General features: G+C 37.1%; 3 protein-coding genes across 4 annotated transcripts in view; 2 read left to right on the top strand and 1 right to left on the bottom strand.

Annotated features, from left to right (window-relative positions):
- Positions 1-2,159: 2,159 nt before the first annotated feature.
- Positions 2,160-27,161, bottom strand: part of LOC142345871 (uncharacterized) — a 372,085-nt gene continuing 347,083 nt past the window's right edge. Inside the window, exons 2-3 of the mRNA XM_075398304.1 lie at positions 2,878-2,948; positions 2,160-2,582 (exon numbers count right to left, since the gene is read on the bottom strand). Of these exons, the coding sequence (XP_075254419.1) occupies positions 2,427-2,582; positions 2,878-2,931 (210 nt within the window). The 5' untranslated portion in view covers positions 2,932-2,948 and the 3' untranslated portion in view covers positions 2,160-2,426. The remainder of the gene's footprint in view (positions 2,583-2,877; positions 2,949-27,161) is intronic.
- Positions 14,990-16,159, top strand: LOC142355564 (uncharacterized). Its single transcript, XM_075407947.1, has 2 exons — positions 14,990-15,365; positions 16,017-16,159. The coding sequence occupies exons 1-2, from the start codon at positions 14,990-14,992 to the stop codon at positions 16,157-16,159; spliced, it is 519 nt and encodes a 172-aa protein (XP_075264062.1).
- The window catches only part of LOC142335503 (uncharacterized), a 163,104-nt gene continuing 158,829 nt past the window's right edge, over positions 22,887-27,161 (top strand). For both annotated transcript variants that reach the window (XM_075384044.1, XM_075384035.1), the window contains exon 1: positions 22,887-22,911. The gene's annotated coding sequence lies outside the window, so the exon portion shown is untranslated. The remainder of the gene's footprint in view (positions 22,912-27,161) is intronic.

The following is a 27,161-nucleotide window of genomic DNA, read 5'->3' as shown; positions in this document are numbered from 1 at the left end:
ACTTCTCGGTTGATCGTGCAATCGTTTCCGTAATTGTTTATTGGGAAACATTCTGCGCAGAGCACAGTACTAAAGGCCCCCTCCTCTTCAACTTTTTGTTCGTTTTGAAGAAAATATGCAATCTCTATCCCTTTTGGACCAAAAAATTGAATATTATTTGCTTTTGCTCCCTTCCAAACAAAATTTTTTTCCCGTGAAAAGTGAGTACTTTTAAATTGCCATTAAAAAGAAATTTCCTCCTTTATTTGACAACGTGTTTGTCATCTGTACTCTTGAATCTTTTCCCTTTGTGTTTCCCGGTTTAGTTAGTGTATATTTTTGCAACCCCCTCCTCCGCCACGCACGTTCCATTTTACTGCATAATAATTTATAAATGCCACGTACTCTGTAACTGGTGATTGCATAACGTAATGGGTGGCACAAACGGCAAAGTATCCAATTTTTCAGAAGTTTTTTAAATAATTGCACTTTTTCGCTGAGTTGCACCAAACTGATTATAAAAAAATTGTTTGAACAAATATTTTCAGTCACAGTCAAATACTCTTGAAAAATTTTTAATTGAAAATTTTCAATGCAAACGTGTAGCCATGGAAAATTCAATGGGTAATGAATTCAGAAAGAAGGGAGTTTGAACAATTTTAACCGTTATTATTCCATCACAAAATTGAAAGCATTACTTAACTTGAGCAGCACATATTGTTTGCATTCTTTGTGTTCACAAAACTAAATCTAGATAATCAAAGAAACTTCTGAAAATGAACTTCAGAACTCATTGATAACAAGTACAGAATATGAGTTTTCAATTGACTTTCTCCAGAGATCTTTTCTGTCGTATATTTTCTACTTTCTAATGTTTGGCCTTTTCAAGGAATGTCTCAAATTTACAAAATCTGAATCTGAAAGCAATTTTTAACATATCAATTTCAATATATATTCCAGGTTTAATCAAAAATGATATTTTTCAATTAAATTGCACAGTTAAATTTTAACTATTTAGTCATAGTTTGGAGTATTTGAGATGTATCTTTCGAAGTTCTAAGATCAACATCTTTCACAATTTGTGCATAAAAAAAAACTAAGTTCTAAGACTTCAAAAAAAACGAAATTTTAATCGTAAACCCAATTTCTAGTCAATTATCTGCTTGCAGAACTCGACGCAATAGCAAGTTACACTGAAAACTAATTTCTCAAACTTTGCTTGGATTTCACAGAATACACTTTTGAAACGCTCTTTGATAGCTTCAAAAATTTAATTTAGAGTCTTTTGTCTTTTCACGAAACCTGTGTTTTGTGCAAATTTCAAGCAAAATCTTCATATACCTGAAGGCAACCATTTGAAACCTGGCTTAGTACAAAAAAGTGATAAAATTGTACCCAAAAAATTTGTTTCTGTTTTTTTGATATTGTTCGTATTTAATTTTTGTTCAAAATTTAAACTGTTCTCCGTTTTCTTTCATCAAACTCTAGTGAGATTAATAACCTCACTTTCAATCTTAAGGCAAACGAAACAGTCGGTTTCATTTTTAGTTGCCCATTTTCGGGCAACTAATTTTGACGTTTTCAATCAAATAAATGGTCAACAAGTTTTTCAGTAGCAAAATCATAGTTCAAATTTACTTTTCAAAATTATAGATCTATTCTCTTAATTAACATTCCTCCAACGCTTTTTTGCCCCTTTTGAAGTATTGGACACGCTTCCCTTTTCAACAAACGGTAGCTTCAAGGTAGGAGGGATAGCGCCTGGGGTGTGGTCTAAAGCCCCCAAAATTGCTCTTCCCGAGAGCTTAAGCCTCTTCAGCAGTTTTGGTGCATCGCATAACATGGATGAGGTATCAGAGAACTGATTAGAGAAACTACTGGTATCAGAGAAACTAAACAAGGCGAAAACTTTTCATTTAAAAAAAATTAAACGATTGATAATGATATTGTGTTGCGAGCCACATCATTGCATTAAGTGATATGCTATCAGAACATTTGAGGTGTCACATTTTGCCCTAATTGTTGAATTGGAAACACTTTTTACGCATCAGCATTAAAATACAAATAAACGTCAAATTGTAATTGAAGTCTCAATTTAATATGCATCTCTAAAAACCAAAACCAGCTCAGCATAGCTCTCATTTTCTCATTGATCGCTGATAAAAACTCAAAACAGTGAATCACAATTTAATAAAACTGAATTAAATTGCATAGCTAGAGAAAAGAAACACGTTAGTAAGTTTAAGTTCGAACACAGAATATGAACAAATTTAAAACAGAAGAATTAATAATTAATATAGAGAAGAGGCAAGCATTACAAAAGAAATTATGTACATTAGAGTTGATTAAATCATCTACAACTGCTTCACATGCGTTCTATTCGATCACACAAAGCCAGTATTCAATTCCTGTTTCCTGATGTTCAGCTTTTCTGTTTCTTTTTTTGTTCAGACAGTTTTGTCCTCAACTCCCGCGTGAGTCATCAGATCAGCAATTTGTCGCTCCAAATCGTCTATGTTCTTTCCCATGTCATCAATTCTTTTCACAATTTGATCAGACGTGTTTGAAAACTTGTCTTGCACGCTGGATAGCATTGAGTTGACCTAAAACAGTATAATTTACAAATACAAAAAATGAGGTGATAAATCTGGTTAGGTGATAAAAAATGAGGTTATAAAAAAATGGTTATTTCAATTTCACCTATTTCTTTTTCTCTCATACAGTACAAAACACTTGATAGAAAATTAATGACACTTATAGTTACAAAATTCTAAATAAAAGTCTATTTGGGCTCTTAATATCAGTTGTTAACTGCCGTCGCGGACTTTCGCGTTACTATTGTTGAGAGGATTAATATCTAAAGTAACAATGCAATTAAAAAGCTGATTATTTACTCACAAAGTTGGTCAACTCCTGGACGTTCTTGGGGTCTGGCGGGCCGTAAGAATCCATAAGCCAAAGTTATATCTGAAAATCATCCAGCATAGGAAAGATAAAAGTGATGTTACCGATAAATGTTATCAAGACAAAACCAATAAATGCCGGATGGATTGCTCCCACAGACGGAGAGGATTGATTGTATCCTGCTTAAGGTGGGAGAATGAGGGGGGCTTTAGAGCTATGGTTGAAGTAAGTTCTCTGAAGCTATGGTTATTTTTATAGACCAACTACAGTTAGAAATACAAAACCCACAACAAAAAATCAACCATTAACAGGTTATCCTGCATTGAGCGAAAACATATTGGACTCTTAGACAGCAGAGATATAGGCGAAGTTTTTATATTGTGTTGAAATTGGTAGCACAACAGTATGCTGTCTCAATTTAATCCCACATATTTTGCTATAAAAACTAGGCTTATGAACCAATGCGAAGAGGGTGGACGTATTCTGCAAAAAGCAAAAGAAAATTTACACCATTCTTTACACCAAAACACTTGTGTTGAGTAAATTAGCATTAAAAATATCAGCTAATTCAAATGAAAATTTAAAAATAAAATTTTCGATGACAGAAAGACAATTAACTACTCAATGCATCAAACGCCCGAAAAAACAGCTGCAAAAAAATACAGTCGTTTTGTGTTAAAGACGAGATAATGTAACTGGTGAAAAACATATAAGCTCCAATAACCAAAAGACTTGATAGGAACAAATTGAACACTGATTGATAGATTTTTCAACTGTTTTATTGTCAGATCGTTTCTTTCAGACCAGCGTTGTTTTAAAAGCTTTCCCTCCAGCAGCCTTCAATAGGAACATGAGTCCCTCATTTCACCTTTAGCCCTTCAAAAACTAGCAACATTCATTTTAAAGGTGAGAAAAGCCTATTGTCATTTAAAATTTGAAGGGAAAAATTTAATCCACTGACAGCGAAAACAAATTTTACGCGAGGCAATCCATTCAAAACCAGCAATGAATCAAAACCTGAGTACAGAAGGTCAGCAACATAAGGTCAGTAAAAAAAATAGAAGCCTAGCCCGCAAAATACCAGCTAATAGTCGGACAATTTGCCACATCGAAAAGTTAACGAGATGGTTGGTGCGAGTCTATCCGTCGCATAGTATGTTCCAACATTCCTCTCAAGGTTACAAAAACAACCATTCATTTCTGTCAGAGAAACCGTTGGGAGCATTATCCGAAAGCAACTTATATGCATTGGAGAAAACTAATTGTACTGTTTGAACAAAAAAACATGCCGAAAAAAACTTTTTGGCACAATTTAGTAATACATGTAAAGTACAATTTCAAAGACATAGAAACAGACAAACCTTGCAAACACACGCTCCACACACATTCCACAAACACAAACACACAAATAGAAAACCCCAACACCTAAAACTTTTTAGCAACTGATTCTTTTTAGCTCTTTTTTGCCTTTTCTAAGTAATTGTGCGTGGAGTTTTTGAACCAGTTGTACCGGTAATTGTAATTTTGGCACTAAACATAATTTTGGAAAAAAAAACTATGTTTCAAAATTGTTGGTCAAATAGTTAAAATCGTTTAACTTATAGACTTGAAACTAGAAAGTTATTCATAGGAATCAAAACTCTTTTAAGAATAATTAAAATTACTACAAATTTCTCCGTCTGTTTTTGTCTTAAATTTCAACTCGATCTGTCACCCTCAACCCCTACCCCCCACCCTCGAGCGATGTTTTTTTCCTTTTTCGTTTCTTTCGAAATTTTAAACTCGTCCCCTTTTTTTCAAGTGTCTGATCATTTTTTTGGATCTATTATGTTTCGGCCCCCAGCTAAGTGGGAAACTGTTTCATGACCCCCAGGCGCATGTGCATTATTTTTACATAGTTATGCGCAATATAACAACACGATATAATTTGTAACTGGGGTCATAAACACTGGGGGGGGGGGGGTGGCAGAATAGATCCATTTTTTATATAAATCAAAACTAGATATACAAAACTAGGCTACAAAATGGTATTTTTGTTGTTCTCTACGATGCGTAAACAAAGTTGAAACAAAGAGAAAGCAGCAGCTAACAAAGATAAAAAAAGCACTCGACCTGTTATATATTTGGCTATGAGGCACGAAATATTAGTTTCAAATAACTCAAAAATTCATGAGCTTATACAATCGTAACGCAAGGACATTTGGCGCTGACATTACACTATATTAAACGAAATTTAAAAAAAAAAACAAATCTGTAGAGAAAATTGTTTGACGAAACGACAAGAATCAAAAAAAATTTTCCACATACCAAAAAAATATTACTGCTGAGAAAGACGAATAGTAGAAAATATGCCAGTAAAAAATTATCAGGTCAGGTCAGGTTTTCTGGTCGACAGGCGTTGCCTCTGGGACCAGCTCCATCGTGCCATTCCACATCTCAAATGATTGTATGGAGGTCAGCCCAGTGCCTGTCTAGACTTCTTTTGAAGATGTTTGTCGGCAAAGATTTCTAAAACTTCAACCCTTGATGTCGGGGAACACCTTTTACTTAACAATGAAAAATAATTGTTCTCCAATGATCAGCCTCACAAAAAGCACCAATACTTAAGGCAAAAAATCGACAATATATTAGAATCATAAAACTTTTGAGACCTCAATAAACAGCTTTAAAACAATTTGCTTATAATAAAAAATGTAAAAGTGTCAGAGCTCATTTGGTTCGACAGGGTTTACTGATAAACATGAAGAGAATTCAAATCGCCTATTTTGGGGTAACCAAACCAAAGAGGGTCTTTCCCATTATAGCCCCCCATTATGGTATAATTACCATGATTGGGGGAGGGGCTATAAGTTATCTGACCACTAAGCAGCTGGGGGGGGGGGGGGGGGGGGGGGCTATAATGGGAAAGACCCACCAAAGAAACCAAGGTAAATGAGGAAATAAGGATACACAAAAAAAAGAAATATCCCAACATGTGGTGTACTTTTGAATTTTAATTGGGTCCAGGTCAGAGTGTGGAAAATATTTAACAAATTAACAATTTCTTGGAGATCTGATGATATTCCCAAGACTAAAAATTATTCACAACGATGAGCATTAGTGATCCTTCTGGTTTAACAAGGGAAAAGATCTACAAAAACAGCAGATTCTCCTAAGAAAAACGTGCTCAATTTTGAAAAACGCGATCTCGTTGGAATAGGAATCTTCATTCTCTATTATTCTCCAAGGGCTATTTCAACGCTCACGGATGGAACCTATGGAAGAAAATGTGAATATCATTAAGAATTTTAAATGTAACTCAAAAGTCGAGCAATTTGGTTACTCAAATAAGTGAAACCCATAAAAACGAGACTTAGTAAGTTCGGTATACTGTTAGGCTTCACGTCAATAATTAAACATGCAAAGCACATTTTGAGTCACTTAAGCCATATATATAGTCTGTCCCATAAAGTTGAAATAAGCGAACGTTCGAAAAACGCCAAAAACGTGCAATTGAGCATCAATGTGGTCATTTGAATGTCAACGTTTTTTCCATTAAGCTTTCGTTGATCAATTTTTTCTACATGTTTTAAAATTGAACTTTGAACTCTAATTGGCTTTTGAAACGTTCGCTTATTTCAACTTTATGGGACACGCTATAATTGTTGTTGTTCGCTCATACAGCAATATGAGACGTGCAAATTCTATCAATATCCTGTTTTCGACTATCGCTCAGCCGTGGATAACTGAACACTAGCGAAATGTCTGGCTCTCAAAGTCAAATGTCATAATAAGCATTCAAAATCAATTATATTTGCAACGCGCGTCAAAAAGGCAATAGGATGCATGAGCAGATGCAATCCCCTATTTATCTAAACGGCCCCAAAGATCTGTGGTGACAATAATTCAGTGTAATCCATTAGGTGCGTTTTATCAGGCCGAAGGTCACATGAGTCATGTAAAACAAGGGAACACTGAAAAAGACTACCATTTCGAAAATTTACAATCAAGATATGAAACAAGAAAAATTTCGGTGATCAATTAAGAGAACAGGTTGTTACCAATGAGAGGAACACCTTTTGTTATCTAGGTGTAATTTTTCAAGCGCGTTATCTCCCAGTAATCATCAGAAGCATCTAATGAACAAAGCTTATCAGTCAGTAGCTTCAATAAACCAAAAACTAAATTTACAAAAGGTCAGCTTCAACTCAGCACAACAACTCTTCAATTCAATTGTTTTTCCAGCCTCAACTTACGGATTAGAGACGTACGTCGATGAACTTTTTGAAATTGAAATAAAACAACACCGGAAAATAGAAGCCGTTTTTTGGAAAAGTTGTTGCGGAGTAAGCAAATACACCTCAACCACAACGCTTTTAAACAAATTGATGTTTCATGATATACATGGATTAAAAGACTGCCCGCCAAAACACAGGAGAATAATTGCCAAGTTCTATGCCAATGGACTGCACAATAATTGTTGTATGGAAGGTTGTTACCAATGGGAGAAATACCTATGTGTGTTCAGATTTTGCGAAAGAACTGTTTTATCAACCGACCATATTCTTTATTTCAGTCACTTTTTAAACTTGACACCTTCACAAAAGTTCTATAAACTTTTAAACAATTAAATTTAGTGTTTATTTTCTGAATCTAAATATTTTGGACAATTTGTCAGTGTGATTTGATGCTTAATTCAATCTTCTTCTTCTCAATGGGAGGAAAACCTATGTGTGTGCAGATTTTGCGAAACAACAATTTATCAGCAGACCACATTCTTTGTTGTAGTCACTTTTTAAACTTGACACCGTTACAAAAGTTCTATAAACTCTTTAACAAAACAATTAAATTTAATGCTTATTTCTGAATCTGTAAATAATTTGGACAATTTGTCAGTGTGATCTGATGCTTAATTCAATCTTCTTGTAAAAGAAAAGGACCCTGTGATGTGCGATGGGCGCCCTCTGGATTTCTATCCAGTAAATCTGAAACAACAATACGTTGTCAGAACCTTGAATATCCGGGGTTATTTAAAAAAGAAGAGATTCTGGAAACGTTATCGGAGAATAACTTCGATATCTGCGCTTTTCAAGAAACAAAGAGAGACAAAAGCGAAGATGAAAAACTTGCCTATTTTTTATATCGCCTATTTTTTCGATCGGGGCAATCAACACCACTGACAGGCCTCTGCAATGAAGAACAACCTGAAAACGGTCGAAGCGAAACTCGTCATCGACAAGATTTGAACCCTCTCCATTGAGAAAAGAGAGAAATGGAATGCGAAACCAGGATTTAAAAAGGAGGACCCGTAGGTTCGTTCGGAAGAGGAATGAGGAATGCGAACGGGGAAATATACGACATCCAAGACATGAACAAGTTTATCGCGGCAAACACCATCTTCAAGCACAACGCCAACAACATTACAGCATGGAAAGGAATAATCAACAAGAAAAGTCTACGACCAGATAGACTACATTGCAATTCCCAGCTGTCGCAAATTCTCAGTGATAAATGAGAGGAGCTACAAAATCAATAAGGTTTAGACGTATCACAGACTTGTAGCAGTTGAGACCCACAGCAAACTAAACTGGGAATGAGGCAAGGCAGAGGAGGCCAAAAGAGCAAAACTAGCCGGCATGAAACAACAAACAAAATAGGAAAGCAAACGCTATCAAACAACGAAAGGCATTCATCACAACAAAGAAAATGATAACAGAATCAGGAGAAATTACTAAGGCAAGGAACAACGCACAAGCAGCCTTAGCCCTAAAGAAGGTCATCAAAGCAACGAAAGTACAAAGAAACAGAAAACCGTTTTAGGTAAAACCATTCAATACTTCGAAAGCCACTTCACCGATCCAAAAGCAGAAGAGATAGCAGAGGAGCCGACAAGCTTTTTCAGATTGGTACATGAATCAGAGGTCACAGATGCAATCAAGAAGCTCTCAAACAACAAGACCCCTTGACCTGACAGAGTGACTTAATAATACCTGAAAAATTTTGACCCAAAAGCTATCACAAAGACACTCTATTAAATACTCAGAGAAAGAGATGAGAAGCTCACGAACGGCTATATGGTACCAATTCTGAAACCAGGCAAAGATGGAACCAGACCGAATGGTTACAGACCAGTTAATCTACTATACACCTACCAGAAGCTCATCTCACTCATAATTCTGAAAATAATCAACCCGAAAATTGAAGCATCGATGCAGCCCTCTCAATATGCCTACCGGAAACGGAAATCACCAGGTGACATGGTGTTAGCGCAAAAAAATTTACTATTAAGATTATCAACGAAGAAGATCCAGAAGGTTTGTGCGGGAATAATATTGTCCAAAGCTTTAGATACTGTTGACAGAACGAAGCTGATAGACATACTGAGAAAAAGAGGTATCGAGGAAGAAAATGTCAACACGTTAAAACGCCAACTCAATCAGACAACCCTGCGGGCAAAAAGTGTCAAAACGATATGGGAACTGTTCAACAACAATGGGTGTTCCACAAGGTAATGATCTATCACCCCAAATTTTTTACCTATAGCTGGACGAAGGTCTCCGAGAAAATGATCGTGAACTTGGGACAGATCAATCAAAAAGACAAGATCCCCAGATACGAGATGATGACTACGCTTGAAGAGACAAGGCACCGATACCCAGACATCTTGAATATGTAGACTATGTAGATTTCTTCTGTGACAGTCTTGAAAAAGCACAGGAAACCGTCCAAATAGCCACACAATTACAAAAAAAATGAAACCCTCCAGTCAAACAATCCAAGACAGAATACACCGTCGATCACAAAGACCGAAGAAAAACTAAGAAATTGGGAACAACACTAGATGAAAGTACGAAATATCAAAGTAGAAAATAACTCGCAACAATGAGTTCGAATATACATTATCATAGCTCGACATGGTTTGCAAACAAGTCTATTATTGCTAAAATTGATTCATAGAAAGCAACTCAGAACATGTCTAGATGTAAGATATTGTTGGCGCCTCTTCAAATCAGCTACAAAAGCCGTCAGATAGCAAGAAATAACGTTTGAAACTGAAAAACCTTAAAATTTGTCTTTTTTTAATAATAGTCCGCCATGGGTTGTATACAAGTACATTAACGCTAATATTGCTTCAATCCATAGGAAACAACTCAGAACATGTCTAGATATACTATATCCTAAGATAATAAAGAACTTTAAACATTAAAACCCAACTAAACAAACACCATTTTCAGAGAAAATCGCAAGCAATCGAAAAAACCTCATATTGAGACGATAGACTCCAACAAGAGATATCATCGTGCATATTGTAACCGCACCACCCGTGAAGAAACCATCAAAACCCCCGAAAAAGAACGTACAACAAGAATCCCGTAACAAAAGATTTTAGGACCTGGTATACGATGGCGTTGGCACGACGATTGTAAAAATCAGAAGTTGGTTTGAACTGAACTGAACTGTAAAAGCAAAATGCAATCTCGACGAAAGAACGCCATGAGGGATTTATCTGAATTTTTATCCTGTATATCTAATAAAACAATTTGTACAGAATTCCACAGAAAAAACAAAATGCAAAATGGCCCTGCTCTTTTAAAAAAAATAAGATAAGGAGAAAACGATATATTAGCGCAAAAGAAAAGATGACCACCTATAATGTATATATGTGTTCGAATATAAATTATCATAGCTCGACATGGTTTGCAAACAAGTCTATTATTGCTAAAATTGATTCATAGAAAGCAACTCAGAACATGTCTAGATGTAAGATATTGTTGGCGCATCTTCAAATCAGCTACAAAAGCCGTCAGATAGCAAGAAATAACGTTTGAAACTGAAAAAACTTAGAATTTGTCAAAACTCAAAAATGGTCAAAAGTGAAAATTTTTACAAGTTGACCGAAAATCTTTACATCCCCCTCTCCCCGATTTTTGGAAGGGAAAACCCGAGCAACGCGAGGTTATGACACACGGTTATGTTTACCTCTAAACTATTCATGGACACAACGAACGTTATTGCATCACACCCACAAGTGTGGCTATTAGCCTTTCTATGGTGCAAAATTGGCGTTTTTTGATATTTTGTTATTTGTTGTTAAATATCTTAAGTTGTTTATTTTATGATACTTTAGGTGACCATTAAAAGTCAAATACCGTACATTCGAGGCATTTAAAGCCACGTAATAACCATCCGTGTTGATGTCAACAAAAGTAAATATTGCAGTAATTTGACATTTATTATGTAAAAAATGACCTAAATGATTTTCTTGATTAACCAATCAGAAACAAGTAGTAATGATGTTATCAAATGACAAATATTTGATTATTTACTTTAACCCAATTGTTTGATCGCTGAAACCGAATTGTATTTAGAACCATTAGAAACTGTGATAGAGAGAAGTTGGCTCTCAGATTGACTAAAATTTGATTCTTTAACAACTTTAGTTTTTTTTGCTAAGTTTTGCTAGATCTTAGGATTTTTCGAGTTTTATGTCAGTTGAGCTCACTTGACGAGAAGTTAGCAACAATACTAGCTACTGGCTAAAGCCTTTCAAACTTTAGCAACGAGATTGAACATAGATTATCACTAAGGCTTTTCTTAACTTCAATCAACAAAAATTAAAGCTACAGTCTTTTAATACGTCCGAGCGACTAGTTATCTCTGCGAGATCAATAGACAATCGGATTCAGTAAAGAACCAGGCCGGCGTAAAATTCGAGAACCAGGCGGTGATATATCAGTTCCGCTGAGATTCTTGAACAGCCGCCAGATTCGGTCCGCCGACCACGACATCAACAAGAACACGAACAGCAACGAAACTTCGATTCACTTTGGTGGACCAGAACAAAATCTTTACAATGGTTGGGAACTCCAATAGACACTGGAAAACGACTGACTACAAGATGTCAGGCCAACTCAAGAAGCTAGAAAACGAGCAAGCTGACTTGCTGAAAACCTTTGATGGACACCTTGCGGTGGAATGTCACTTGGCTGAGAAGAAACCAATACCTGGAGAAAAAGTATATCAATGTTTCTTCGAGACGTACGATGATCTTAAGGAAAACAGAAAGCAGCAAAGGCAACTCCTGAAGCCAAAGTACTTGGAAAATTTCGATGGCGACACCGAACGAAAATTGGGCGAAAAGAAGCAGAACAATCACCAAAACTTATAAAAATAGAAGACTATCGCAACTGCGTTTTCAACCCACGGAAAGACACCATGCGATTCTACACAATGGCGGAAAAATGTGAATCGTTTTATAAGGAAGCAGAGAAAGTGGAAGAGGAGTTGGGATCAGAAAAATTAGACGACTCCCGCAAGCAAGCTTTGTGCAGTAAACTGGCGCAATTAGTAACGAAATCAGATTCAAGTCACGCAGCAAGTATACAAATTGTGAAGTCAGATCTTGCTACGGATTGGTTGACAAGTTTAACCGAGAATAAAAAATTGTTTTCAAGGCCTACTAAAACAATATCAGCAAACTGCAGAGAGTGGAAATCAAACATCGTTAGTTTCATCCACATCGGCTGGTGATAAAGACCCAAACATCTGTAATTGATACCGGAAATAGAACAAAAGAAAACGCAGAAGGGAACGCGGAGGTCTCCTTCAGGCGTTCTGCTACACACGGAAGCAGAAAACAACCCAGTCTTGTCAACTCGCGATCATCGAGAAGACGACAGATAGATGAAATGGAGCTCGAAAACCTAAGAGCTAAGAAAGAAACAGAGCAGCGACTGCGAGAACGGCAGTTGGAGTTAGAGAAGGAGCGTGAAGAAATGGACCTGCGTCGCCAGCAAGAATTACGTTTACAACAACAGCAGCGAGAACAAGAGTTACAACAACAGCAACAGGAGCTACGTCTAAAGATGCAACAACAAGAAAACAAACTGCGTCTTCGACAGCATGAGCGAGCCCTTGAAAACGAAAGAAATAAAGCAGAGGCCGACGAAGAAAAAAGACGTGTGAAACTTGAGCTGACCAAAGGAAGCTCAAGAGCATCCGGATCAGTGGCAGATGAGATAGAAAGTGTTGGATAAAGACGCAATCATAAAAGAACAACCGGGTGGGCAGAATTAGTGGCTCAACAGTCTGTCCCTAGACGGCCCGGCCACTATCTCCAAACGTTGTTGTCGACCCTCCGACGAATGACACACAGGATAGAGTTGACAAAGTTTCAGCAGCTACCCGAAAACTACCCCGCTGTTCCAACCGGGTGAAAGACTTTTCTCAACGCAACTGACAGAACCGAGCATTCTCAAGAAACCAGAAATCCGTAAATCAATCAGAGTAAGGGAGTCACCAGCGCCGTTGACGAGGACGACATTTCAGCGGGAGGGAACGTCAGCAGTTCAAGACGGAAACAGAGGTCAGAGTCCAATTAACAACTCTCGAAACAGGTCTGCCGAGAGCAGAAACAAGAGCACAATGAATCAAACTACTCCCCAAGATATTTACCAACAAGTACCAAGCAGTGGTGCCAGTTGCTTGCCAAAACTAAAACGGACTGATTTTCAGGAGACCAACAGGAGTGGCCAGAGTGGTCACGTCTTTTTGATTTTGTTGTTCATCAAAAACCAATCAGCGATACGGAAAAGATGCAAAACTTGAAGACCAGTCTAACGAGTCAAGCAAATGCAGCAATATTGGGAATGGGATTCAGCTCAAAATCATACTATCATGCTTGGGATATACTATGTGAGAAGTATGGCAGATCAGATGTCATAGTCAACGCGCAACTCAAGAAAATGCATACTCATCCTCCAATTCAGCACGACAATTCTACGAGCATCGTCAAGTTTGCAAATGTGGTAACAAATGTGGTGAACAACTTAATTCAACATCGATACACATCCGACCTAGAATCAGAAGGAGGGCTAAGTTCAACAACGAGAAAACTGTTGCGGCAACTGAGAGAACAGTGGTTGCAGTATATGCAAGATCGTCAACTACTGAGAGGCAACCGGATTATTTTCAAAAAGTGGCTTGCCTCCAAAGCAGTAAATCATGAGAACTTGTTAGCACAGACAAGCTCGTAGTTTGACAGAAATAGGTTTCAAAGCCGTGATAAACCGAAGACGAGTACCTTTGCTTCAAACGATTAAGAGTCAAGCAAACCCAAGATTTTCGAATGTCCCTTCAATGATGGACAACACCCTATTTGGAAGTGTGAAAAATTCAAGTCACTGAAAGTAAATGAAGGACGAGAGCATGTCCAGAATACCCAACTGTGTTTCAATTGTTTGAGACCAGGTCACATGTCGAAGGACTGCAAAGGCAGGACAGGCAGTGTACCCAATTGCGGAAGGCGACACAACAAACTGTTGAACAGTGACTTACCGAAAAAGGATACTACAAGGAATGTCTCAGATGCTACAACTGCAGTAGCAACTAACATCACCCAAGAAGGACTCCCAGTGGTGCTAATCAAGCTGACAGAGACCTAAGCCTAACTGTACTAGCAATGTGTGGTTCAGGATCCTCGATTTAATTTTTAGACAAGTCAGTGGTGTCTAAACTTCAACTTCAAGGCCAAAAAGCGTCCTTATCAGTAGCTAATATCCATGGCTCACAAGATGTCAAGACTGAAATAGTGCCGATAGCTGTTTCAGCGCATGAAAAGTCTCGAACTTTGACATTCTATGTGCACGAGAAACTGAAGTTGGGCGACCAGATTGTGGAGCTGCAAGAATTGAAGTACCGTTACCCACATCTGAGGAATTTGCCAAATCAGAGCTACAATCTAAACGATGTTCAAGTGATTCTTGGACAAGACCGTTACGACATTCATCACCCTTTCGAATTCAAGAAGTCAGAAGACAAAGCTGAACCATGGGCAGTGGAATCAAAGATCGGCTGAGCCTTAAGTGGTCCGCTACCAACGAAGCAGGCAGCAACTCTTGCCACAACAGCAACATCAATAGAAGATGATAAACTAGCAAACCAGTTGAGTAAGCGGTGGGATATCGAGTCCTACGCTTCAAACTGCGATGCCACCGAACATTCAAAAACGGAACAACGATTAATCAAGACGTTGCAGCAAACAACGCTATTCAACGGTGAAAGATATGAAGTAGGAAATCTGTGGCGAGAGGACGAAGTGAAGTTACCGAACAACTTCTACTCTGCAATGGGGCAACTCAATTCTGTAGAACGGCGCCTGCAGAAAGATGAAACGATAAAGAAGCGCTACCAAGAAACCATTGACACGGATAACAATGCTGGTTACGTTCGGAAAGTTGACCAAACCGAACTGAATGAAACCAAAGACAAACTGCAGTGGTATTTATCACATCTTCCTGTCATAAACCCGCATAGACCTGTAAAAGTCAGAAGAGTACGCAACGCAGCAGCAAAGTATCAAGGCCTAGCCCTGAACGACAAACTTCTATCTGGACCAGACCTGCTACAGAGTCTGATCGGAACTATTTATCGCTTCCGAGAACACCCAATAGCTTTATCAGCAGACATAGAAGCTTTACGAGTGCACACGACAAGTTTTTGGGGTGAGAAGCTTGCCAATTTTTGAAAATTACGCTTTGCACCAAGTGACGAAAGATTATGCAGTCAACGACAAAAGTCTCGTCAGAACGCTCAGCGAAACTTCTACAAGGACGACTTCCTAAAGTCAGTCAGAACCCTTCAAGAAGCAATCGAAATCTACCAGAAAGTCAGATACATCATCATCAAAGGTGGATTCAATTTGACGAAATGAATAAAAATTTACGATGAAGTCAAATCACAGATCCCAGAGACAGACAGGTCAACGTCAACAAAAGTTGTGAAAACTTTCGAAGCAGAACCAAAATCATTTTCAATCCTAGGACTCAACTGGAATGTAGATACAGATGGTCTCATTGTCCGTCGTGGAGCTAAGCAGGAAGTTCCAGCAATAATAACTCAGAGAATTGTCCAATCCTTCGTCTCAGCAGTGTTCGGACCACTTAAGATATGTTCACACTTCACGATAAGAATGCGGTTCCTACTCAAAAGCATTTGGGCAGCAATGGGACAAGCATGGGACAAGGATTTGTCAGCAGAACACTCGAAACTGTTCAGTGGTTGGTGCTCTAAGTTAAGAAAAATAAGGACGATGCCAATAAATCGACTTTATTTCGAAAACGGATGTTCAAACTTCAGACTACACATTTTCCCAGACGCGTCAGAAGAAGCGATGTGCATCGTGGGATATCTGCAAGACGAGGCCACGTTGAAAATCACTTATGTGACAGGAAAATGTCGTGTGTCACCCATCAGACACATGACAATATCGAAGTTAGAACTCCAAGCGGCAGTTTAGGGATTTTGTCTCAGAAGGCAGATACTCAGCGAACATGATGTCAGAATTGACAAAATTTACCATTGGACTGACTCGTCTGCTACAGTGGCTACAAGCAGCGCACAAGAAACAACAAGTGTTCATTGCGAACAGAGCAGCGGAAACACTGGAAAACTCATCGATGGATCAATGGAGACACGACAAAGGTGTCGAAAACCCTGCCGACATCGGAACCCGAGGAATGCCCGTCGAAGGCCTCAAGGAGTCCGTATGGCTAAACAAGCCGGCATGGCTACAACGGAGCGACGATAATTGGCCAAAGCCGTGGTGCCAAGTTAACGAACTCGAACCAGTGCAAGTTACGAGTACTGTAGCAACAGCAACAGACTAGACGAAATATTTGACTGGAGACGATACAGTACCTTCAACCGAATTAGAAACTTCATTGCCTACTGCATGAGGTTCAAGACGAAGCAGAGTGGTACCCGCATAGCAGACAAAATTCATCAAGCAGAACAAATACTGTTTCGATTTGTTCAAAACTAAAGCTTCCCGCGAATGTTTCATAGTCGAGAGCAAACAAGACCCTGAAGGTTTGACAGCACGAACACCTAATCATTCCTTGCTAGGACGAGAGAGCGCGAGTGCACCATTCGTGCCATCCAGTGAACGCTACAATCATCTGAGAAAATCATTCAAAACGGCTTAAGCATATGCCGACTTGATCTGGAAAAATGGATTCGCGAATATCTTCCACAATGGAAGCAGAGATCGAAGTGGTCAAAAGAACATGAGTGAAACCTGAAAGAAGGCGAGTTAGTATGGCTAGTAGATGACTCTGTGAAACGCTGTGAGTACAAACTGGGACAAATCATTGGGATCTTCACTGATAACGACGGTGTATTGCGATCAGCGAGAGTCAAAATGGCACATGGAGAGCTAAACCGGCCAGTCGTGAAGTTAGCGCCAGTATTCTACTATGGTGTTTCCGAGATCGAAAACAGGGCCGGCGATGTTGGCGCCTCTTCAAATCAGCTACAAAGGCCATCAGATAGCAAGAAATAACGTTTGAAACTGAAAAAACTTAGAATTTGTCAAAACTCAAAAATGGTCAAAACTGAAAATTTTTACAAGTTGACAAAAAACTTTACACCCCTCAATTTTTGGAAGGGGAAACCCGAGCAACGCGAGGTTATGGCACACGGTTAGGTTTACCCCTAAACTATTCATGGACCCAACGAACGTTATTGCATCAGACCCACAAGTGTGGCTATTAGCCTTTAAATGGTGCAAAGTTGGCTTTTTTTGATATTTTGTTATTTGTTGTTAAATATCTTAAGTTGTTTCTTTTATGATACTTTAGGTAATCAATAAAAGTCAAATACCGTACATTCGAGGCATTTACAGCCACTTAATAACCATCCGTGCTGATGTCAACAAAAATAAAGATTGCGGTAATTTGACATTTATTATGTAAAAAATGACCTAAATGATTTTCTTGATTAACCAATCAGAAACAAGTAGTGATGATGTTATAAATGACAAATATTTGATTATTTACTTCAACCCAATTGTTTGATTAGTGAAAACGAATTGTATTTAGAACCATTAGAAACTGTTATAGAGAGAAGTTGGCTCTCAGATTGACTAAAATTTGTTTCTTTAACAACTTTAGTTTTTTTGCTAAGTTTTGCTAGATCTTAGGATCTTTCGCGTTTTAAGTCAGTTGAGCTCACTTGACGAGAAGTTAGCAACAATACTAGCTACAGGCTAAAGCCTTACAAACTTCAGCAACGAGATTGAACATAGATTATCACTAAGGATTTTCTTAACTTCAATCAACAAAAATTAAAGTTACAGTCTTTTAATACGTCCGAGCGACTAATTATCTCTGCGAGATCATTGGACAGTCGGATTCAGTGAAGAGCCAGGCCGGCGTAAAACTCGAGAACCAGGCAGTGATATATCGTTTACGCTGAGATTCTTGAGCAGCCGCAACAGATATCCAAGATAATAAAGAACTGTAAAGAGTAGAACCTAACAAAACGAACACCAATTTCAGAGACAATTGCAAGAAGTCAGAAAACTCACCTAGGACACATATTAAGACGACGGACTCTGACAAGAGATATCCTCGAATATGTTCTAACCGCACCACCCGTCAAACCCCTGAAAGAAACCATCAAACACCCTGAACATCATAAAGACGTACAACAAGGATCTCGGAAAAAAGGAATTCAGGTACTGGTACACGATGGCATTGGCAAGACGGTTGTAACAATCAGAAGTTGCTTTGAACTGAACTCGCTGAAGTAAAACCAAAACAGGATCTTTTCTGTTTTGGCCCCACCCCCGCCTTAGTGGGCTTAAATACTTTTGACGCCCACAAGTGCACGTGCTATTTTGTTTACAACGGAATGTGCTTTAAACCGACTCATAATTTTCAACGGGTGGTCAAACACACGAAACAAAGTAGATCCGCTTAGCGCTTAAGGTATAGTTATTAGGAACTGCAGGTAATTTTCAACGTGAAAAGATCGCTGAGAAGGTTTGATCGCACATGTGTCACTTCAACCCATCTTGGCCATTCTCCATCGGGCTGTATTACAACGTAAATTTTGTAAATTCCGGGCTTGAAAAACGCTGGGCGGAGGGCTGAATGGGAAAGTTCTGGAGAACAATATTGTAAAAACTTCATGTAATCCTAAAAAGAGAAATACAGACAAAGGTTCTATGAAGGATAACGTTTGTAAATGAACGAATCCTTAGGAAAAAAATGTAAAATAGAGAGAAAAATGTATCGAATCAGTCATGAAAACTATATAATTGTAAAAGCACAATCTAAGAAAAAAAAGAGTTTTTGCACATTTTAGAATCAATACAGGTGATTCCCAGAGGAACACGAAATACAATTACATTATATTGAAGATTGATGACTGGAACTAAGAACCGTGCGATGGAAATCGAAAACCACAACAACAGCAACAACAACTTCAAAGGACTATAAGGTGCTAATAAACAATCTCACAAAATTCCAAACCTAAGTTTTGGGGAACTATGATTATTCCTTCACTAACTGGTCGTTTCATTCAAGCTTAATTGCCCAAAATACAATAATTGAAATCAGCAAATAACTCTCAAAGTTGAAAAACGTTAGAGCTAGAGGAACAGATGGCACAAACGATTGCAACAAGAAGAACTTCTTCGTAATTGGTAACTATCTTTTTAAATTAATTATATTTTTTAATCTCTGTTTTACAGGGATTTCTTTGCCTAACATCTGACAATTATCGTACATACAACCATTACAAAAATGAAAGGGTCAAAAAATAACCATTTTTCTATAGAGGAGTTAGTTTGCACTGTTCATTGTACAAAGTCTTCACAGGAACAGTTTCTCAACGTTTAAAAAAGTGCACAGAAAATTGCGGAATAACACCGCCAAGCCAATACTGTTTGTGATGTGAGCTCTTGGCCTTGCTTGCAGCCTTCCATCTCAAAGAAGCAATAAAAACGAACTTTAAGCAATGCAGAAAGCTTTGAGTATGCTTTATTGATTACGAAAATGCTTTTGATTTTATTGATTGGAATCTGTTGATATAACAACTTTTACAAATGGGAGCCAATGGGAACATCATAACAACTTTGCAACCTGTTAATAGGCGCAACATGCTCAAGGACACAAACTATCATCTTTATTTTTTTACTGCTGATCTATGCTACTATTATCTATCTTTTATTGTTGAGTTGAATCGTGATGAATTAGAAGCAATGTTTTAAGTCGACGATCTAGTACTTGATAGCTGCAGTCATGTATTTTTACAGCAAAGTTTAAACAAACTGGAATTAAACTGTTCCAGAAACTACTTGAATATACACATCGCAGAGACAAAAAAACATCAAATTCAGAAAAGGAGATTGATCACCAAAAGACAAAATATTTCAAATCTGAAAAACCAATCATGTAAACAGACCCTTTTTGTTACCTAGGAGTCATATTTTCACGTTTACTATCACCAAGACAACAATTATTTAAAGAAGCTCATCAAACCGTTGCAAACCTCAGTCAAAAAAGTCAACTTTTGGAAAACCCAGCATTAATTCTGGAAATCGTCTGTTCAATTCAACTGCCTTTGTGGCGGCAACCTATGGCTTTAATGTACTCCGACAATCTATACAAAATTGAGATAAAGAAACAATACCGCAAAGTTGATGGAGTTCTTTGGAAATGGTGAGGTGTGACCATTTCTTACCCAATACAGAGACGAGAGATTGCGATATTCTAAGCAAACGATCTGCACAAATAATTCTGCTAAATGGAAGGCTGTTACAAGTGGGGGGAAAACTGGTGTGTCTGCACGTTGTGAATAAACTGTTTTGTCAGATGATTACATTCGTTATTGCGCCTTATTTTTAAAACTGTCACCACTTCAAACTTTTATGAAGTCACAATTTGAATGAAACAATTACACTCTATAAAAAAAATGTCATTGTAAGTACCATCTTACATTTGTCAGTGGGATCTGACTTTCAACTTAAAACTCTTCTTCTTCATAAAAACTGACAAAACAATCAAAAAGAACTTAACCAGTGTAGAAAGTTTTACGCATGCCTTATCAATTAAGAAAAAGTTATTTGTTTTATTGATTTGATACTATTGACAATAAAATTGATTATGAGTTTAAACGCGATATTTCAAATGTAATATCACATGCCGATGATTTGGTTTTTTGTAGCAGAAGTCATTCTTTTTTATATTGAAGTTTAAAAAAAGCACACATTTTTTTACTGTGTCAAGAACTACATAATGGCATTATAGCACAGACAAATGCCGTCATATTCAGGAGAAGAAGACGTTTAGCAGAAGATTACAAACTTTGCAGGCAAAATAACCGATTACACTAACACTATGTTGTCTGGGAGTTATTTCAATTTTTTATCGCCACGACACCATTTTAATCATTTCGCTTTTAAAAATTACCCAGCCAATTCTAACCCCAATCATAATTTCATATTGCAGAAAACAAATTCTTATTCGTTGCATCGTCTCATCAACTCGACTTCCCGGCCGAAACCTATAGCCCCAACTTTTTTACTGACGAACTATTTGAAAAAAATTCAAGAAATATTACCAGAGAATAGAAGACATAATCTGGAAAAACTGATGCAAAATGAGTAAAAACAAGTTTACAAAAATATTTTCTGTAAAATTTGATGTTAATCGACCAGCATATGTGCTAAAAAACTGTCCAGCAAGAGACGAATGTTTGAGATGCACTATTCAAATTATCTGCACACCTATTTCTGCTGCATTTCTGCTACCAAAAATTAAAGAGGTCAATTTGTGCGTCTCCAGATTTGGGTCTTTCTCTATCAAATCCCCCACAAAATAATAAATAATACCCCCTTATGTTTAAAATTATTGGGGGATCATAGGTTATCTGACCACTAAGATGGAAGCGCGGAACCATGATGTGAAAGACCCGAAGGTCTTGTGAAGGAACTATTATATCAGAATGTTCCATAGTTTATTGCAATTCGCTGTCATAAATGTCACAAACTTCTTAAGTTTTATACACTCTTAAATTGAACGGAACAAATAAAATTCAAAAATTTGGGGACCTCGTCTTGAATTGAATTTTCTTCTTCGTTTACTACTGCTCCAAACACAATGCTAGAAACGGTTAATAAAATATCAGTTTGAAAAATAAAACACCCTCACAAAACAAACTAAACACAGAATTAATATGGAAATGGTCACACATTAATTAAACCACTGTATAAAGTCAAAGTGAGCAAAAGCAACAATTTCTCCGGTGGTTTATGCTTGCTAAAAAGCAGGTATCAAGCTATTAATTGTAATAATTATCAGTTTTCAAACGTAGCTCGAGGAATACTTTTTTTGCACTCAGTGAATATGGTTTTTGACCGAAAAGTGTCAGCAGTAGATGCAGTTTCTCATGTGAAAAAGCAGTCCTACAGAAAGTATTTTGTAATGCGAGAGGCACTATGAATCTTTCATTGACTACGAAAAGGCTTTTGATCTAACTAATAGAAATCTGCTGCTGACAAAACTCAAAGTCCGCGACGAAATTTCCTACATAGTGCAATCAGTGCTGAAAGGCAGCTGTCAAGAAATACTTGAGGTTGAATTCTTTCTAATTGAGATAGCAAAAATAGTAGAACAAAGTACATAGTAGAACAATAGTAGTACACAAACTCACCACTTTTTTTCGCTCAACTTTTTTGCCCATGGCAGACTTATTCGTTGAATTGAAAAACAACAAACCACATTTAACTTTTCCAGCTGTCGACTTAGTATTAGAGAGCAGTAGCCACTTTTTACTGCAATACAGCCTGAATACTCTGAAAAAGGTAATATAAAATTCTTCTGAAAACCAAAATAAGCTAGACAAAATTCAAAAGTCTAGGAAATTTTGGGGTCATAGCAGCAATTTCAGTAAGGCAAAATTCATAAAGCTCAGAAGTTGTGGGCGCATTTTTAAGTATCAGGCAGAAGTGGAATTGAAAAACACCTTCTGCCATCTAGGAGTATTGCATTCGTGGGTTTTTGTTACAGGACCTAATTGAAACATCAGGTCAAACAAGCTTACTAAACGGCAGATTCTTAAAAAGCGAAAAAAAAATAAAACTAAAAAAATAGAGTTCATTCAGTGCAACCGTTTCTTCAACCAATTGTTTCTCTATCCACAACACGGTTTCGAACAGTACGTCAAATTAGCCCAATTGTTGTGATAAACTTATTAAATAGAGATGAGTCAGAAAGGCATTGGAAAACTGATGAAAAATTTGCAAGAGAGTGAGAGTCATGATTAACCATCTAAGGAAACCTTGAAAACCCCAATCGAAAAATATGCAAAATCTACACGAAATTCCGAATTAAAATCTGAGGTGGCGTCAAAGAAGATTAAAGTTAACCAACTGGAAAGGTACCAATCGAAAGATTATCCAATTTTTCGTAATCTACCGTTTAGTTCGAATGGAAACTACCTCTCAGATGTTACTGATCTTATCCAAAATTTGTTGACCGTAAACATTGAACCGCGCGATATAAAAGCGTGCCGACCGTTGGGCAGAAAATTGCCATTCAATCAACAACCAGTAACCGCGAAGTAAATCTATTTTGACCAGGAGAGAATCTGAACAAGGATGGGTTTGCTACGGAATTATAGGAATCCAAATAATGAAAAAGCGGTATTTTTCTAGGACGATTGAGCAAGTACGACAAATCATTGAAAGAGGAGGCTCAAGCAAAACAATTAAAAGTCACTACTAAGAATTTGGCACCACTGGTGCAGATCGAGTCAGAGGCGATGATATGATATCTACAGCTGAACTATAATCAAGGTATTACTGAATTGCAACCCACCGCTAGTAAAATTGATCACAAGTTAGGTTATCCAGAGAATCTACAATAGAGCAAAGCCAAGGACACCACAAGAGCGGATTCGATAGAAATAAATTGAAATCGATTGAAATAATTTACAACACGCCTGTTCCGAAGCTAACAATAAACAACCAAACCTTGCGCCTGGTACACCTTTATCAACCAAAAATGGCTTCCCTAAAGCCTGTGCGTGGCAAACTTGAAAACCGAAGACGCAGGAGAGCTGATAAAGACGAATTGCTAGATTTTGCTATGGGTCTCATTAGTGATTCATCGAATGCCATGGAGACAATTCTTGTTGACATTGAGGAACAGCCGTGTCGGAGCGAAGATTGCTATGAAGAGTCTAGAAAAAAAGACCTCACTCAATAGATAAAAATAGGTGACCAACATTAGATCTGCCTCAATCACTACAAAAATTTGTACATAAAACATTGATCCATTAAAAAACATCATGAAAAATTGGAGGCACTAAAATCTGGTTTTGTGTCTCCGCCTTTTCTTTTATGTCTAAATGAATCTTGGCTAACAGTTAATGATGATCCAATTTACTCAAAGTAATAAATTATAGTATTTGCTGGTCAAAATCAATGAGTGCTAAGGGTGGAGTTATTGTGATTCAAATAAATGATGAAGTGAACTTGATTGAAGAGCTCAATTGGTATTTACATGAAAGTCGTTTGGTCCCCTCGACTTTCAAGGAGTTAAAGATTGTTTTAATAGTGGTTTATCATCCCCCCGAACTAACCAGCAGAAATTTTTTAAGCTAGATAAAGCATTGGAGAACATCAATGAGAATTATGACAGAGCAATTGTTTGTGGGGATCTCAAAATCAGCTTGCTAGATAAAAACCGGACTTCATCATATCAATTGATTATCCAATCGAACGATGTTTATCTATGTTGTCGTGAGCCTCCTCGCATCAGCCGAAAAACCTCGACTTGTTTGGATGAGTTTTTTGTGAAAAATTTAATGATTCAAAAAAATATTGTATGTATGTAACGGGGGATCAAAATTAATGCAATCAATTTCCTATCCTGTTGCAATTTGAGAAGAATGAAAAAGTTGTTTACCAAAAATTGGTTTTCGTGAAACCAGTTTTCAAAAATCGTTGAATAAAATGTCTTCTTTTCTTGAAATCTATTCTAGATTACTAGCTACGATAAGACACCAGAAAACGGAAAGTAAAAACTTTACATTTGACAGATTTTAAAATTGCTTTAAAAAATATTGGCAATGATTTCGCCTTATTGGAGGTCAAGGGGAATACAATTATAAAACCTAACTGGTTTGATGAAAGTTCGGAAAATTTGATTTGCAAATTAAACCAATCAAACAAGTCATGAAAAATGGACAATCGGAACAACGAAAATTTTGAAAAATTTGAAGCACTACGTACTAAAGTAGAGACAATAATCAAAGCCAAAAGGAAACATTACTATGAGCAAAAGTTCTTTAGGGGCATCGGAGACTCAAAACAAGTTTATAATTTTTTCAATGAGCCTAATAGCGTTACTATTATAAATTCTAACGTTCCATACCCAATAAAAAATGGTAGAAGAACTGGTGAGAAACTAGATGATGCTAACGAACTCAACACTTTTTCGTAGGCATAGTACAAAAACTAAAAGAAGACGTCCCAAATGAGGCCTTTGTTAGTCCTCAGGTTGATAACTTGCAGAGTATGTGGCTTTACGAAACAAAATGCGGCAAAATTTTGTGCATAAATGAAGATCTCAAAGAAAGATCATCTTTGGAAGTTGATGTTATTAGTGGGATTTTAATCAAAAAATCTCATTCCTTAAATTGCAAGGATCTTGTTCATCATGTAGAATAATATTTAAAAGACGGGAAAATTCCAAGTGTTCCAAAACAAGGCAAAAATTTACCTCTGCATTAAGCAGGGGGAAATACGATTTATATAACTGCAGAACAATTTTGCTACTTTTTGTGTGGAGTAACTTTTTTGAACGCGTTATGTATACCCGAATTTATAATTACTTTGGAACTTTAATTTTGTTCCATCCTAATCAATTTGGTTTTTGAAAAAAACATAGCACTCTTGATGTGTCACTCTAAAAATAACGGAAGCAGATTGTTACAGCCGCAATTGTCTGTTAGCCACATTTCTTTTTGAGTGAAAAAAGGCTTTTGACACGGTTGAAGACCAAATCCTGTTACAAAAGCCTGAACTATACCGTACAAGAGGAATTTGCCTAAGACGGATTAGTGATTCTTTATCGGAAAGACAGCAATGTGTTTCAGTAAATAACTTTAGCTCCAGCTTGCTGATGCCAAAGCGTGGTGTCCCACAAAGCTCAATTCTTGGCCAATTCCTGTTTTTGATATACATAGATGACCTTTCAGACGTGTGCCGAGTCTTCAGAACTTTTCTTTGCGCAGATGATACCAAAATAACAAAAAAAATGATTTTGATCCAGTACAATAGGATATGATTAACGTAGGGAAATGACTTATTACCAAAAAAATTTCTCTTAATCTTGAAAAAGTTGTCAAATGAGTTTTAAAAAAGAAACAGTGCCTCTAATGTCAATAAGTTTTCTTTATTTAAAATACTTCTATTAATATACCTGATTCAAAAAGGTGCACGAAACTTCGAGTGCGTTAGGATAACAAAATTCACTGAGCACACTTAGGGAGTGAAGAAAAGGTTAGCAATGCAGTGTGGAGTTTTTGTCAAAACTGAGACATTATGTTCCCAAAAGTGGCTTTTTCCAGTTTTATCCATCAAATATCAAACCAGTCGTTCAATATGGTGTTTTGATATAGGACTGTGTTAACTCTACCGCTCTTCAACCTTTAGTTCTATTGCAAAAAAAGTTGCCAGACTCCTTTTGTTCCGGAAATACAGAAAACTTTTTAAGTTTGTAAAAAAATAATTCAGTAATTAAAATACGCAGAGATACATATCTTGATGAGTCATTTTCTTCTGAATCCCAATAAAACAGTTCGACGAGAAGACCTTTGAAATGGTTGTTGAAAATACCAAAGTCTAAACGCAAGTTCGAAAGGAATTCACAGAGATACAGAGGTGGCAAACTGCTTAGTCTTTTTCATCGAAAACAATGGGTAATCATCAAACTTTCAAACTTTATTTGGCTTTCTGATTGTTCGTTTGTCAATCTTGTGCACAAGATCAGAAACTTCATGTTATCGAACGATAAATTAACAAAAACAATCTTCTCCTAATTGTTACTTTGTGGGCACCTTTCGAGAGAATAAAATTTAAAGTTATTTAAAAAGACATCACAACACAGAAAAATTCAACTTGCTGTGGCCGGGGTTTCCTGAAGGGGTAAAAAATATGTCAAAAATTGAAAATTCTATTAGTTGATTTGAGAATTTTATTCGTAAAATGTCCTCTCTGAGAGTACAATGGTTTTATGTGTAATGCAAAGATAACTTTACGCATTCCGACATTAAACTCTAAAAGTAGACATTTTCGTCATGTGTTATATTTTGATGTTTATTTATACTCAGAGGAATTAAATCTCTCTCTCTCTCTCTCTCTCTCTCTCGCTCTCTTATTCTCTCTCTCTCTCTCTCTCTCTCTCTCTCTCTCTTTCTAATAACTTTCTGAAAAAAGCAGAACA

This window comes from Convolutriloba macropyga, chromosome 1 (assembly GCF_964194025.1).
Source record: "Convolutriloba macropyga chromosome 1, txConMacr16.3, whole genome shotgun sequence".
In the NCBI taxonomy this organism is placed as follows: domain Eukaryota; kingdom Metazoa; phylum Xenacoelomorpha; order Acoela; family Convolutidae; genus Convolutriloba; species Convolutriloba macropyga.
Note: the sequence above shows the minus strand (reverse complement) of the source record. Positions and strands in the feature narration are given on the sequence as shown.

Excerpts from the sequence above, each read along its gene's own strand:
- LOC142355564 (XM_075407947.1), top strand. The coding sequence starts at position 14,990 with ATGGGGCAACTCAATTCTGTAGAACGGCGCCTGCAGAAAGATGAAACG. Across the intron at positions 15,366-16,016 it reads GCACACGACAAGTTTTTGGG|ACGCGTCAGAAGAAGCGATG; the intron begins GTGAGAAGCTTG and ends ACATTTTCCCAG.